General features: G+C 55.2%; 2 protein-coding genes across 2 annotated transcripts in view; one reads left to right on the forward strand and one right to left on the reverse strand.

Moving 5' to 3' along the window:
* The window catches only part of VPS52 (VPS52 subunit of GARP complex), a gene marked incomplete at its 3' end in the record, with an annotated part of 27352 nt that extends 27201 nt beyond the window's left edge, over positions 1 to 151 (reverse strand). Inside the window, exon 1 of the mRNA XM_064406366.1 lies at positions 102 to 151. Coding sequence (XP_064262436.1) covers positions 102 to 119 — 18 coding nt within the window. The remainder of the gene's footprint in view (positions 1 to 101) is intronic.
* On the forward strand, positions 10 to 13315 carry RPS18 (ribosomal protein S18). The gene is given in 6 exon segments (XM_064406365.1): positions 10 to 195; positions 2466 to 2564; positions 5306 to 5392; positions 9980 to 10081; positions 11693 to 11789; positions 12975 to 13315. Coding segments are annotated over 6 exon segments (714 nt in total). The 5' UTR covers positions 10 to 192; the 3' UTR covers positions 13301 to 13315.
* Positions 13316 to 15152: the final 1837 nt, after the last annotated feature.

The raw sequence follows: 15152 nt of genomic DNA on the forward strand, positions 1-15152 counted from the left end.
CCCAGAGCCCTCCCGGATCCCCACAAAAAACCCCAAAAATCCCCAAAATAACCCCAAAACCGCCCCGGGATCCCCCAAACCTCTCCCGCCGCCGGCGCTACCTCCGCCTGCGCCGCCATCTTGCCGACGCACGGCGCGTGACGTCACTTCCGCCTCCTTCTTCCCCCGGCAGAGCCCCGCGGAGCCGCAGCCATGGTGAGCTCCCGGCGGGATCCGCCGCCATCGGCGCGCGGGGAGGGCGGCGGGCGGCGGGGAGGGCGCGGGGCGATGGCGGCGGCACCGAGGGAGGCGGCGGGGCGGGGAGGGGGCGGCGGCGAGCGGCGATGGCGGCGGCAGGGGCGCGGATGTCCGAGCCCCCCCCCCTCAGGTGTCATGGCGGCCTTCGCTCCCCTCACGGCGGGCTCGGCCCGGAGCGGCCCCGAAATGTCCCAAAGTGTCGCTAAAACGCCCCGACCCGCGCCCAAAATTGTCACAAGCCACCCTAAATCTGTCCCAAATCCCCTAAAACTGTCCCCAAAGTGTCCCCGAGCCCATCCCGGTGTCCCCAACCCCCTAAAATCGCCCCAAATCCGTCTGGAATTTTCCTCAACCCCCCCAAAATCCATCCCGGCGCTGTCCCCAGTGTCCCCAAATGTCCCCAATACCTCAGATGTCCCCAGTGTCCCCTCTCTGTCCCCGCAGTCCCTGGTGATCCCCGAGAAGTTCCCAATGTCCCCAATGTCCCCTGTCAGTCCCCAGTGTCCCCTCAGTGTCCCCGCTGTCCCCTCAGTGTCCCCAGTGTCCCCACAGTCCTTGGTGGTCCCTGAAAAGTTCCCAATGTCCCCTCAGTGTCCCCTCAATGTCCCCTGTGTCCTCAGTGTCCCTGCTGTCCCCAATGTCCCCTCAGTGTCCCCAGTGTCCCCGCTGTCCCCTCAGTGCCCCCAATGTCCCCTCAGTGTCCCCAGTGTCCCCGCTGTCCCCTCAGTGTCCCCGCTGTCCCCTCAGTGCCCCCAATGTCCCCTCAGTGTCCCCGCTGTCCCCTCAGTGTCCCCGCTGTCCCCTCAGTGTCCCCGCTGTCCCCTCAGTCCCTGGTGATCCCCGAGAAGTTCCCACTGCCCCTGCTGTCCCCAGTGTCCCCTCAGTGTCCCCAATGTCCCCTCAATGTCCCCTGTGTCCCCAGTGTCCCCGCTGTCCCCTCAGTGTCCCCAGTGTCCCCTCAGTGTCCCCAATGTCCCCTCGCTGTCTCCAGTGTCCCCTCAGTGTCCTCACTGTCCCCTCAGTGTCCCCAGTGTCCCCAGTGTCCCCTCAGTGTCCCCAGTGTCCCCAGTGTCCCCTCAGTGTCCCCTCAGTGTCCCCAGTGTCCCCACAGTGTCCCCTCATTCCCCAGTGTCCCCAGTGTCCCCGCTGTCCCCTCAGTGTCCCCTCAGTCCGTGGTGATCCCCGAGAAGTTCCCAGTGTCCTTGCTGTCCTCTCAGTGTCCCCTCAGCGTCCCTGCTGTCCCCGCAGTGTCCCCAATGTCCTGCTGTCCCCTCAAGTGTCTCCTCATTGTCCCCTCTCTGTCCCCTCAGTCCCTGGTGATCCCCGAGAAGCTCTCAAGTGTCCCTGCTGTCCCCAATGTCCCCAGTGTCCTGCAGTCCCCTCAGTGTCCGCAGTGTCCCCTCAGTGTCCCCAATGTCCCCTCGCTGTCTCCAGTGTACCCTCAGTGTCCCCAATGTCCCCTCTGTGTCCGCAGTGTCCCCTCAGTGTCCCCAATGTCCCCTCAGTGTCCCCAGTGTCCCCTCAGTGTCCCCAATGTCCCCTCAGTGTCCGCAGTGTCCCCTCAGTGTCCCCTCAGTGTCCCCTCAGTGTCCCCTCTGTGTCCCCGCAGTCCCTGGTGATCCCCGAGAAGTTCCAGCACATTCTGCGGGTGCTCAACACCAACATCGACGGGCTGTCCCCAATGTCCCCTCAGTGTCCCCAATGTCCCCTCAGTGTCCCCAATGTCCCCTCAGTGTCCCCTCAGTGTCCCCAATGTCCCCTCTGTGTCCCTGCAGTCTCTGGTGATCCCTGAGAAGTTCCAGCACATTCTGCGGGTGCTCAACACCAACATCGACGGGCTGTCCCCAGTGTCCCCTCACTGTCCCCAATGTCCCCAGTGTCCCCTCAGTGTCCCCAATGTCCCCTCTGTGTCCCCTCAGTCCCTGGTGATCCCCGAGAAGTTCCAGCACATTCTGCGGGTGCTCAACACCAACATCGACGGGCTGTCCCCAGTGTCCCCTCACTGTCCCCAATGTCCTGCTGTCCCCTCAGTGTCCCCTCTGTGTCCCCTCAGTCCCTGGTGATCCCCGAGAAGTTCCAGCACATTCTGCGGGTGCTCAACACCAACATCGACGGGCTGTCCCCAGTGTCCCCTCAGTGTCCCCTCAGTGTCCCCTCAGTGTCCCCAGTGTCCCCTCAGTGTCCCCAATGTCCCCAGTGTCCCCAATGTCCCCTCTGTGTCCCCTCAGTCCCTGGTGATCCCCGAGAAGTTCCAGCACATTCTGCGGGTGCTCAACACCAACATCGACGGGCGCCGCAAGATCGCCTTCGCCATCACCGCCATCAAGGTGACACCGTGGGGACACTGGGGACATTGGGGACACCGCGGGGTGGGGACACTGCTGGGGACATTGGGGACACTGTGGGGACACTGTGGGGACACTGCTGGGGACATTGGGGACACTGTGGGGACACATTGGGGACACTGCTGGGGACATTGGGGACACTGTGGGGACACTGAGGGGACACCGCGGGGTGGGGACATGGTGGGGACACTGCTGGGGACATTGGGGACACTGTGGGGACACTGGGGACACTGAGGGGACACCGCGGGGTGGGGACATGGTGGGGACACTGCTGGGGACACTGGGGACACCAACAGGGGGATGGGGACACTGCCAGGGGGATGGGGACACTGCGGGGACACTGCCAGGGGGATGGGGACACTGCCAGGGGGGTGGGGACACTGCCAGGGGGTGGGGACACTGCGGGGACACTGCCAGGGGGATGGGGACACTGCCAGGGGGGTGGGGACACTGCCAGGGGATGGGGACACTGCAGGGGGGTGGGGACACTGCCAGGGGGTGGGGACACTGCCAGGGGGTGGGGACACTGCGGGGACACTGCCAGGGGGATGGGGACACTGCCAGGGGGGTGGGGACACTGCCAGGGGATGGGGACACTGCGGGGACACTGCCAGGGGATGGGGACACTGCGGGGACACTGCCAGGGGGTGGGGACACTGCCAGGGGGGTGGGGACACTGCCAGGGGATGGGGACACTGCAGGGACACTGCCAGGGGGTGGGGACACTGCCAGGGGATGGGGACACTGCAGGGACACTGCCAGGGGGTGGGGACACTGCCAGGGGATGGGGACACTGCAGGGACACTGCCAGGGGGTGGGGACACTGCCAGGGGATGGGGACACTGCAGGGACACTGCCAGGGGGTGGGGACACTGCCAGGGGATGGGGACACTGTGGGGACACTGCCAGGGGATGGGGACACTGCCAGGGGGTGGGGACACTGCAGGGACACTGCCAGGGGATGGGGACACTGCGGGGACACTGCCAGGGGGTGGGGACACTGCAGGGACACTGCCAGGGGATGGGGACACTGCCAGGGGATGGGGACACTGCGGGGACACTGCCGGGGGGTGGGGACACTGCGGGGACACTGCCAGGGGATGGGGACACTGCAGGGACACTGCCAGGGGGTGGGGACACTGCGGGGACACTGCCAGGGGATGGGGACACTGCGGGGACACTGCCGGGGGGTGGGGACACTGCCAGGGGATGGGGACACTGCAGGGACACTGCCAGGGGATGGGGACACTGCCAGGGGGGTGGGGACACTGCAGGGACACTGCCAGGGGATGGGGACACTGCCAGGGGGTGGGGACACTGCCAGGGGGTGGGGACACTGCGGGGACACTGCCAGGGGGTGGGGACACTGCCAGGGGGTGGGGACACTGCGGGGACACTGCCAGGGGGTGGGGACACTGCCAGGGGGGTGGGGACACTGCAGGGACACTGCCAGGGGATGGGGACACTGCCAGGGGGTGGGGACACTGCCAGGGGGTGGGGACACTGCGGGGACACTGCCAGGGGATGGGGACACTGCCAGGGGGTGGGGACACTGCGGGGACACTGCCAGGGGGTGGGGACACTGCGGGGACACTGCCAGGGGGGTGGGGACACTGCAGGGACACTGCCGGGGGGTGGGGACACTGCAGGGACACTGCCAGGGGGGTGGGGACACTGCCAGGGGATGGGGACACTGCCAGGGGGGTGGGGACACTGCAGGGACACTGCCAGGGGGTGGGGACACTGCCAGGGGGATGGGGACACTGCAGGGACACTGCCAGGGGGTGGGGACACTGCCAGGGGATGGGGACACTGCCAGGGGGTGGGGACACTGCCAGGGACACTGCCAGGGGGTGGGGACACTGCCAGGGGATGGGGACACTGCAGGGACACTGCCAGGGGATGGGGACACTGCGGGGACACTGCCAGGGGGTGGGGACACTGCGGGGACACTGCCAGGGGGGGTGGGGACACTGCAGGGACACTGCCGGGGGGTGGGGACACTGCAGGGACACTGCCAGGGGGGTGGGGACACTGCCAGGGGATGGGGACACTGCCAGGGGGGTGGGGACACTGCAGGGACACTGCCAGGGGGTGGGGACACTGCCAGGGGGATGGGGACACTGCAGGGACACTGCCAGGGGGTGGGGACACTGCCAGGGGATGGGGACACTGCCAGGGGGTGGGGACACTGCCAGGGACACTGCCAGGGGGTGGGGACACTGCCAGGGGGATGGGGACACTGCAGGGACACTGCCAGGGGATGGGGACACTGCCAGGGGGTGGGGACACTGCCAGGGACACTGCCAGGGGATGGGGACACTGCCAGGGGATGGGGACACTGCCAGGGACACTGCCAGGGGGGTGGGGACACTTTGATGTGGTTTGGGAGCACCTTGGGGACAGTCTGAGGGGACCTGGGGACAGTCTGAGGTGGTTGGGGACACTTTGAGTGGGTTTGGGGACATCAAGGACACTTTGGGGACACTTTGATGGAGTTTAGGGACACTGAGGAGGTTTGGGGACATCAAGGACACTTTGGGGACATTTTGATGGAGTTTGGGGATGTCAAGGGCACCTTGGGGACACTGTGGTTGGGGGCTGGGGACTCTGAGGGGTTTGGGGACACCGTGGTGGCCTGGGGGAGCTGCCACCCCGCTGCCACCCTGTTGTCACCTGTTTGTCACCTGTTTGTCACCGTGTTGTCCCCGTTTGTCCCACAGGGCGTGGGGCGGCGCTACGCGCACGTGGTGCTGCGCAAGGCCGACATCGACCTGACCAAGCGCGCCGGGGAGCTCACCGAGGACGAGGTGGCACCTGGGGACACCTTGGGGACACCTTGGGGACATCCTGGGGACATCCTGGGGACAAATCCAGGGTGTTTGGGGTGGTCTGAGGGGGTTTTGGGGTGGATTTGGGGGGGGTTTGGGGCCGACATCGACCTGACCAAACGTGCCAGGGAGCTCACCGAGGACGAGGTGGCACTTGGGGACACCTTGGGGACACCTTGGGGACATCCTGGGGACATCTTGGGGACACCTGGGGACAATCCCAGGGGTTTTGGGGTGGTTTTAAGGGGTTTTGGGGTGGGTTTGGGGGGGTTTGGGGCCGACATCGACCTGACCAAGCGCGCCGGGGAGCTCACCGAGGACGAGGTGGCACCTGGGGACACCTTGGGGACACCTTGGGGACATCCTGGGGATACCTTGGGGACATCCTGGGGACACCTTGGGGACAATCCCAGGGGTTTGGGGACAATCCCAGGGGTTTTGGGGTGGTCTGAGGGGGTTTTGGGGTGGATTTGGGGGGGTTTGGGGCCGACATCGACCTGACCAAACGTGCTGGGGAGCTCACCGAGGACGAGGTGGCACCTGGGGACACCTTGGGGACACGTTGGGGACACCTTGGGGACAATCCCAGGGTGTTTGGGGTGGTTTGTGGACAATTCCAGGGGGTTTGGGGCCGACATCGACCTGACCAAACGTGCCAGGGAGCTCACCGAGGACGAGGTGGCACTTGGGGACACCTTGGGGACATCTTGGGGACACCTTGGGGACATCTTGGGGACACCTGGGGACAATCCCAGGGGTTTTGGGGTGGTTTTAAGGGGTTTTGGGGTGGATTTGGGGGGGTTTGGGGCCGACATCGACCTGACCAAACGCGCTGGGGAGCTCACCGAGGACGAGGTGGCACCTGGGGACACCTTGGGGACACACTGGGGACACCTTGGGGACAATTCCGGGGGGGTTGGGGACAATCCCAGGGGATTTGGGGTGGATTTGGGGACAATTCCAGGGGGTTTGGGGCCGACATCGACCTGACCAAACGCGCCGGGGAGCTCACCGAGGACGGGGTGGCACCTGGGGACACCTTGGGGACATCTTGGGGACACCTTGGGGACATCTTGGGGACACCTTGGGGATAATTCCGGGGGGTTTGGGGTGGTTTTAAGGGATTTTGGGGTGGATTTGGGCGGGTTTGGGGCCGACATCGACCTGACCAAACGTGCCGGGGAGCTCACCGAGGACGAGGTGGCACCTGGGGACACCTGGGGACACGTTGGGGACACCTCGGGGACATTCTGGGGATACCTTGGGGACACCTTGGGGACAATCCCAGGGGTTTTGGGGTGGTCTGGGGTGGATTTGGGGAGGTTTGGGGCCGACATCGACCTGACCAAACGTGCCGGGGAGCTCACCGAGGACGAGGTGGCACCTGGGGACACTTGGGGACACCCTGGGGACATCCTGGGGACATCCTGGGGACACTTTGGGGACAATCCCAGGGGGTTTGGGGCAGTTTTGGAGGGGTTTGAGGGGATTTTGGATTTGGTTTAGTTCTATTTCAGTCATTTTTGATGCAATTTAGTTGCAATTTTCAGGGTTTTACCCCCAGTTTTTGGTTCCCTTTTTGGTTCCCTGTCCCCGTGGGGTTGGGGACACTTTGGGGACACTTTGGGGACACTTTTAGGACATTTTGGGCTGGGTTTTGGGTGATTTTGGGATATTTTGAGGTATTTTAGTGCTATTTCAGCCATTTTTGGTGCCATTCAGTTGCAGTTTTTGGGGTTTTTCCCCCCAATTTTGGCTCCCTGTCCCCGTGGGGTTGGGGACACTTTGGGGACATTCCCTGGCAGGTTTGGGGACACTTTTAGGACATTTTTGGTTGGTTTTTGGGTGATTTTGGGATATTTTGAGGTAGTTTAGTTCCGTTTCAGCCATTTTTGGTGCCATTCAGGTGCCGTTTTCGGGGTTTTTTCCCCCAATTTTGGCTCCCTGTCCCCGTGGGGTTGGGGACACTTTGGGGACGTGTTTGGGGACGTGTTTGGGGACACTTTTAGGACATTTTTAGCTGGTTTTTGGGTGATTTTGGGATATTTTGAGGTATTTTAGTGCTATTTGAGCCATTTTTGGTGCCATTCAGATGCCGTTTTTGGAGTTTTTCCCCCCAATTTTTGGCTCCCTGTCCCCATGGGGTTGGGGACGCTTTGGGGACATTCCCTGGGAGGCTTGGGGACACTTTTAGGACATTTTTGGCTGTTTTTTTTGGGTGATTTTGGGATATTTTGAGGTATTTTAGTGCTATTTCAGCCATTTTTGGTGCCATTCAGATGCCGTTTTTGGGGTTTTTCCCCCAATTTTTGGCTCCCTGTCCCCGTGGGGTTGGGGACACTTTGGGGACATTCCCTGGCAGGTTTGGGGACACTTCTAGGACATTTTTGGTTGGTTTTTGGGTGATTTTGGGATATTTTGAGGTAGTTTAGTTCCATTTCAGCCATTTTTGGTGCCATTCTGTTGCCGTTTTTGGGGTTTTCCCCCCAATTTTTGGCTCCCTGTCCCCTCGGGGTTGGGGACACTTTGGGGACGTCTTTGGGGACACTTTTAGGACGTTTTGGGCTGGTTTTTGGGTGATTTTGGGGTATTTTGAGGTGTATTTTTGCTATTTCAGCCATTTTTGGTGCCATTTAGTTGCAGTTTTTGGGGTTTTTTCCCCCAATTTTGGCTCCCTGTCCCCGTGGGGTTGGGGACACTTTGGGGACATTCCCTGGGAGGCTTGGGGACACTTCTAGGATGTTTTGGGCTGTTTTTTGGGTGATTTTGGGATATTTTGAGGTATTTTAGTTCCATTTCAGCCATTTTTGGTGCCGTTCAGATGCTGTTTTTGGGGTTTTTCCCCCCAATTTTTGGTTCCCTGTCCCCACGGGGGGACAGGGACATTTGGGGACATTTTTTGGTGGCCTTAGGGACACTTTTTAGGATATTTTGTCTGGTTTTTGCGGCATTTTGAGGTATTTTAGTTCCATTTCAGCCATTTTTGGTGCCATTCAGATGCAGTTTTTGGGGTTTTTCCCCCCAATTTTGGCTCCGTGTCCCCGTGGGGTTGGGGACACTTTGGGGACATGTTTGGGGACGTGTTTGGGGACACTTTTAGGACATTTTGGGCTGGTTTTTGGGTGATTTTGGGATATTTTGAGGTATTTTAGTGCTATTTCAGCCATTTTTGGTGCCATTCAGTTGCAGTTTTTGGGGTTTTCCCCAATTTTTGGCTCCCTGTCCCCATGGGGTTGGGGACACTTTGGGGACGTGTTTGGGGACACTTTTAGGACATTTTGGGCTGGTTTTTGGGTGATTTTGGGATATTTTGGGGTATATTTTTGCTATTTCAGCCATTTTTGGTGCCATTCAGTTGCAGTTTCGGGGTTTTTTTCCCCCAATTTTTTGGCTCCCTGTCCCCGTGGGGTTGGGGACACTTTGGGGACATTCCCCTGGCAGGTTTGGGGACACTTCTAGGACATTTTTGGCTGGTTTTTGGGTGATTTTGGGATATTTTGAGGTATTTTAGTTCCATTTCAGCCATTTTTGGTGCCATTCAGATGCCGTTTTTGGGGTTTTTCCCCCCAATTTTTGGCTCCCTCTCCCCGTGGGGTTGGGGACACTTTGGGGACGTGTTTGGGGACGTGTTTGGGGACACTTTAACGACATTTTTGGTTGGTTTTTGGGTGATTTTGGGATATTTTGAGGTATTTTAGTGCTATTTCAGCCATTTTTGGTGCCGTTCAGATGCCGTTTTTTGGGTTTTTCCCCCCAATTTTGGCTCCCCGTCCCCTTGGGGTTGGGGACACTTTGGGGGACGTGTTTGGGGACACTTTTAGGACATTTTGGGCTGGTTTTTGGGTGATTTTGGGATATTTTGAGGTATTTTAGTGCTATTTCAGCCATTTTTGGTGCCGTTCAGATGCCGTTTTGGGGGTTTTTTCCCCCAATTTTTGGCTCCCTGTCCCCGTGGGGTTGGGGACACTTTGGGGACGTGTTTGGGGACGTGTTTGGGGACACTTTTGGGACGTTTTGGGCTGGTTTTTGGGTGATTTTGGGATATTTTGAGGTATATTTTTGCTATTTCAGCCATTTTTGGTGCCATTCAGGTGCCGTTTTTGGGGTTTTTCCCCCAATTTTTGGCTCCCTGTCCCCGTGGGGTTGGGGACGCTTTGGGGACGTCTTTGGGGGACACTTTTAGGACATTTTGGGCTGGTTTTTGGGTGATTTTGGGATATTTTGAGGTATTTTAGTGCTATTTCAGCCATTTTTGGTGCCGTTCAGTTGCAGTTTTTGGGGTTTTTCCCCCCCAATTTTTGGCTCCCTGTCCCCGTGGGGTTGGGGACACTTTGGGGACGTGTTGGGGGACATGTTTGGGGACGTGTTTAGGGACACTTTCAGGACATTTTTAGCTGGTTTTTGGGTGATTTTGGGATATTTTGAGGTATTTTAGTTCCATTTCAGCCATTTTTGGTGCCATTCAGTTGCAGTTTTTGGGGTTTTCCCCCCAGTTTTTGGCTCCCTGTCCCCTCGGGGTTGGGGACACTTTGGTGCCAGCCGTGACAGGCGTGTCCCCGTGCCCAGGTGGAGAGGGTGATCACCATCATGCAGAACCCGCGGCAGTACAAGATCCCTGACTGGTTCCTCAACAGGCAGAAGGACGTCAAGGACGGCAAATACTCCCAGGTGTGTCCCCAAATGTCCCCAAAATGTCCCCCCCGGGGTCCCCTCAGCTGCCACAGGTGGCCCCAGCTGCCCACAACTCCTTTTTTCCCCGTTTTTCCCACATTTTTTCCCATTTTTCCCCCATATTTCTGCATTTTTCCCCATTTTTCCTAATTTTCCCCCCATTATTTTCCACTTTTTCCCAGTATTGCTCATTTTTCCTCCAATTTTCCTCATTTTTCCCCCCCTTTTTCCCCCCAATATTTCCCAATTTCCCCCATTTTCTCCCATTTTCCCCAATATTTCCCATTATCCCCCATTTTTCCCCATATTTTCCCCATTTCCCCCCATTTTCTCCCATTTTTCCCAATATTCCACCAGTATTTCCCATTATCCCCCCAATTTTCCCCATTCCCCCCCGTTTTTTCCTACAATCCCCCCCATTTTTCCCCATTTTCCTCCCAATATTTCTCATTTTCCCCAATTTCCCCCATTTTTTCCCAAATTTTCCCCATTTTTCCCCATTCCCCCCCAATATTTCCCAATTTCCTCCCATTTTTCCCCCAATATTTCCCAATTTCCCTCCATTATTTCCCAATTTTCCTCCAATATTTTCCTTTTTTCCCACAATGTTTCCCTTTTTGTTCCTCATTTTCCCCCCAATATTTCCCCCATTTTTCCCCAATTTCCCCCAATATTTCTCCCATTTTTCCCAATTTTCCTCAATATTTACCAGTTTTCCCCCATTATTTCCCAGTTTTTCCCAATATTTCTCATTTTTCCTCCAATTTTCCCCCCCATTTTCCCCCCAATATTTCCCAATTTCCCCCCATTTTCTCCCATTTTTCCCAATATTCCCACCAGTATTTCCCATTATCCCCCAATTTTCCCCATTCCCCCCATTTTTTCCTCAATCCCCCCATTTTTCCCCGTTTTTCCTCCCAATATTTCTCATTTTCCCCAATTTCCCCCATTTTTCCCCAAATTTTCCCCATTTTTCCCCATTCCCCCCCAATATTTCCCAATTTCCCCCCATTTTTCCCATTTTTCCCTCATTATTTCCCAATTTTTCCAATATTTCCCGTTTTTCCCCATTATTCCCCCATTTCCCCCCAATATTTCCCATTTTGTCCCCCAATATTTCTCATTTTTCCCCATTTCCCCCCCAATTTTTCCCCATTTTTTCCCCAACATTCCCCATTTCCCCCCCCAATATTCCCCATTTTTGCCCCATTTTTCCCCAATTCCCCCCCATTATTTTCCATTTTTTTCCCAATTTTCCCCATTTTTCCCCATTATCCCCCCAATTTTTCCCCATTTTTTCCCCCAAATTCCCAATTTTCCCCCCAATATTTCCCCATTTTCCCCTCATTATTCCCCATTTTCCGCCCCATTTTTCCCCATTTTCCCCCAATATTTCCCATTTTCCTCCCAATATTTCCCTTTTTTCCCCCATTTCCCCCAATATTTGCCATTTTTCCCCCAATATTTCTCATTTTTTCCTCCATATTTATCATTTTTCCCCCCATATTTCCCCCATTTCCCCCCAATTTTTCCCTATTTCCCCCCCAATTTTCCCCATTTCCCCCGTTTTTCCCCCGTTTTTTCCCAATTTCCCGGTTTTTTGCCCAGGTCCTGGCCAACGGGCTGGACAACAAGCTGCGCGAGGACCTCGAGCGCCTCAAGAAGATCCGCGCGCACCGCGGCCTGCGCCATTTCTGGGGGTAAAAACGGCGATTTTGGGCAAAACCAACCCCGACTGCCCCCGCCCGCCGCGGCTTTGGGGGCTGAACCTGGGGATTTCGGGGTTTAAACCCGCGGTTTTGGGGCTAAACCCGCGGTTTTGGGGCTAAACCCGGGGGTTTGGGGCTAAACCCGGGGATTTCGGGGTTAAACCCGCGGTTTTGGGGCTAAACCCGGGGATTTGGGGTTAAACCCGGGGATTTGGGGTTAAACCCGGGGATTTTGGGGTTAAACCCGGGGATTTGGGGTTAAACCTGCGGTTTTGGGGCTAAACCCGGGGGTTTTGGGGCTAAACCCGGGGATTTCGGGTTTAAACCCGCAGTTTTGGGGCTAAACCCGGGGATTTCGGGGTTAAACCTGCGGTTTTGGGGCTAAACCCGGGGATTTTGGGGCTAAACCCGGGGATTTTGGGGCTAAACCTGGGGGTTTTGGGGCTAAACCCGGGGGTTTTGGGGCTAAACCTGAGGGTTTTGGGGTTAAACCTGAGGGTTTTGGGGTTAAACCCGGGGGTTTTGGGGCTAAACCCGGGGATTTTGGGGTTAAACCCAGGGGTTTTGGGGCTAAACCCGGGGGTTTTGGGCTAAACCCGGGGATTTTGGGGTTAAACCCGGGGGTTTTGGGGCTAAACCCGGGGATTTTGGGGTTAAACCCAGGGGTTTTGGGGCTAAACCCGGGGATTTTGGGGGTTAAACCCGGGGATTTTGGGGTTAAACCCAGGGGTTTTGGGGCTAAACCCGGGGGTTTTGGGGCTAAACCCGGGGGTTTTGGGGTTTAAACCCAGGGATTTTGGGGCTAAACCCGGGGTTTTGGGGCTAAACCCGGGGGTTTTGGGGTTAAACCTGAGGGTTTTGGGGTTAAACCCGGGGGTTTTGGGGCTAAACCCGGGGATTTTGGGGTTAAACCAGGGGTTTTGGGGCTAAACCCGGGGATTTTGGGGTCAAACCTGGGGGTTTGGGGGTTAAACCCGGGGGTTTTGGGGCTGAACCCGGGGGTTTTGGGGCTAAACCCGGGGGTTTTGGGGCTGAACCCGGGGGGTTTTGGGGCTAAACCCGGGGATTTTGGGGTCAAACCCGGGGGTTTTGGGGTTAAACCCGGGGGTTTTGGGGCTGAACCCGGGGGTTTTGGGGCTAAACCCGGGGGTTTTGGGTTTTTCTGTCCCCCCCAGGCTGCGGGGTGCGCGGGCAGCACACCAAGACCACCGGGCGGCGCGGCCGGACCGTGGGCGTCTCCAAGAAAAATGAGGAGAAAAACGGCAGTTTTGGGCAATTCGGGAATTGCGGAATAAAAGAGATTTTTGGAGTGAAGGAGTGGAGTTTTTGGGGAAAAATGGGGAAAAAATGGGAAAAAAGGAGAAAGAATGAGAGGGAAACAAGGGGAAAATGGGAAAAAACTGGGAAAAAGGAGGAGGAGCAAGGAAAAAATGGGGAAAATGAAGGGAAAATTGGGAAAAATGAGAGGAAAAAATGGGGAAAAAAGGGGGAAACAAGGAAAAAATGAGGGAAAAAAGAGGAATTTTGGGCAATTTGGGAATTGCGGGAGTAAAAGATGAGCTTTTGGGAGTGAATGAGTGGAGTTTTGGGGGGAAAATGGGGAAAATGAGAGGGAAACAAGGGGAAAATGGGCAAAAATGAAGGGGGGAAAAAAGGGGAAATAAGGAAAACATGGAGGGGGAAAAGGAAATTGGGGAATTCCTGGAATAAAAGAGATTTTTGGGGTGGATGTGTGGAGTTTTTGGGGAAAAATGGGGAAAAATTAGGGGAAAAGGAGAAAAATGGGAGGGAAACAAGGAAAAAATGGGGAAAAAAAAGGGAAAAAACTGGAGAATAAACGGGGGAAATTCATGGAAACAAGGGAAAAAATGAGGGGGAAAAGAGGAATTTTGGGCAATTTGGGAATTCTGGGAATGAAAGAGGAGGGTTTTGGAGTGAAGGAGTGGAGTTTTTGGGGGAAAATGGGGAAAACTGGGAAAAAAGAGGAAAAAAGGAGAGGAAAAATGGGGAAAAATGAGGGGGAAATGGAGAAAAATGAGAGGGAAACAAGGAAAAAGTGAGGGAAAAAAAAGACGAAAAAGTGAGAGGAAAAAAGGGAAAATCTGGGGGAAAAATAGGAAAAAAATGGGGAAAAATGAGGGTAAAAGAGGAATTTGGGGAATTCTGGGAATAAAAGGAGATTTTTGAAGTGAATGAGTGGAGTTTTGGGGGGAAATGGGAAAAAAATGGGGAAAAATGGGGAAGAAATGAGGGGAAAAAAAGAGGAAAAAATGAGAGGGAAACAAGGAAAAAATGAGGGGGGAAAAGAGGAAAAAACGAGAGGGAAAAAGGGGAAACTGGAAAAAAAAAAGAGAAAATCTGGGGGAAAACCAGGTTTTTATTTTATTTCATTTATTTTAATTTTATTATAAAATGGCGTCGGGAAATAGGGAAAAAATGGGCAAAAATGAGGGAGAAAAACTGGGAAAAAAGAGGGAAAATCTATGGGAAAAATAGAAAAAAAAAGGGAGGGGGAAATGGGGAAAAAAGAGGGAGAAAAAGAGGGAAAACCAGGAAAAAAATAGGGGGGAAACAGGGAAAAAGTGGGGGAAAATATGGAAAACCTGGGAAAAAAAAAAAAAAAGAGAGAAAACCTGGGGGAAAATGAGGGGAAAAAGGGAAAATATGAATGAAAAAGTGGGGGGAAAAAAGAGGGAATAATGGGGGGAAAACCTGTAAAAAAATGGGGGGGAAAAAAGGAAAAAAAATAGGAAAAATATGAGGGAAAAGCTGGGGGGGAAAAGAGGTGAAAAATGAGGGGGAAAAAACAGGAAAAAAATAGGAAAATTGGGAAAAAATGAGGTATTTTGTGAGTTTTGGGGCCAGATGCAAAATTCCATTAATAAAAGTGATTTTTTTTTTTAAATTAAAAATGGGATTTTGGGGAATTTAAAATGGATTTTTTGGAACTTGAGCGGATTTTGAAAATGAGAAGTGTTTTTTTGGGAATGGAAAGGGGATTTTGGGATTTGTGGGGAAGAAAGCCCAATTTTGGGGAATGAAAGCGGAAATTTAGGGAATAAACAAAAATTTGGGGAATAAAACCAGATTTTTTTGGAGGGGAATAAGCACATTTTGGTGGGAATAGATGTGGATATTTTGGGACTAAAAATTCATTTGAGAGTGAAAATGAGGATTTTGGGAAGGGGAATAGCGTCTTGGGGGAGAAAGGGGGGAATTTGGGGGTTCCTGGCAGAAATTTGGGTGGAATTTGGGTGGAATTTGGGGGAATTTAGGAAAAGAGACCGGAAGTGCCGTACGAAGATTTGCCCTCACACAAGATGGCGTCGCCCATAACAAAGATGGCGACCTCATCGTTT

Source organism: Passer domesticus, unplaced genomic scaffold, assembly GCF_036417665.1.
Source record: "Passer domesticus isolate bPasDom1 unplaced genomic scaffold, bPasDom1.hap1 HAP1_SCAFFOLD_216, whole genome shotgun sequence".
In the NCBI taxonomy this organism is placed as follows: Eukaryota; Metazoa; Chordata; class Aves; order Passeriformes; family Passeridae; genus Passer; species Passer domesticus.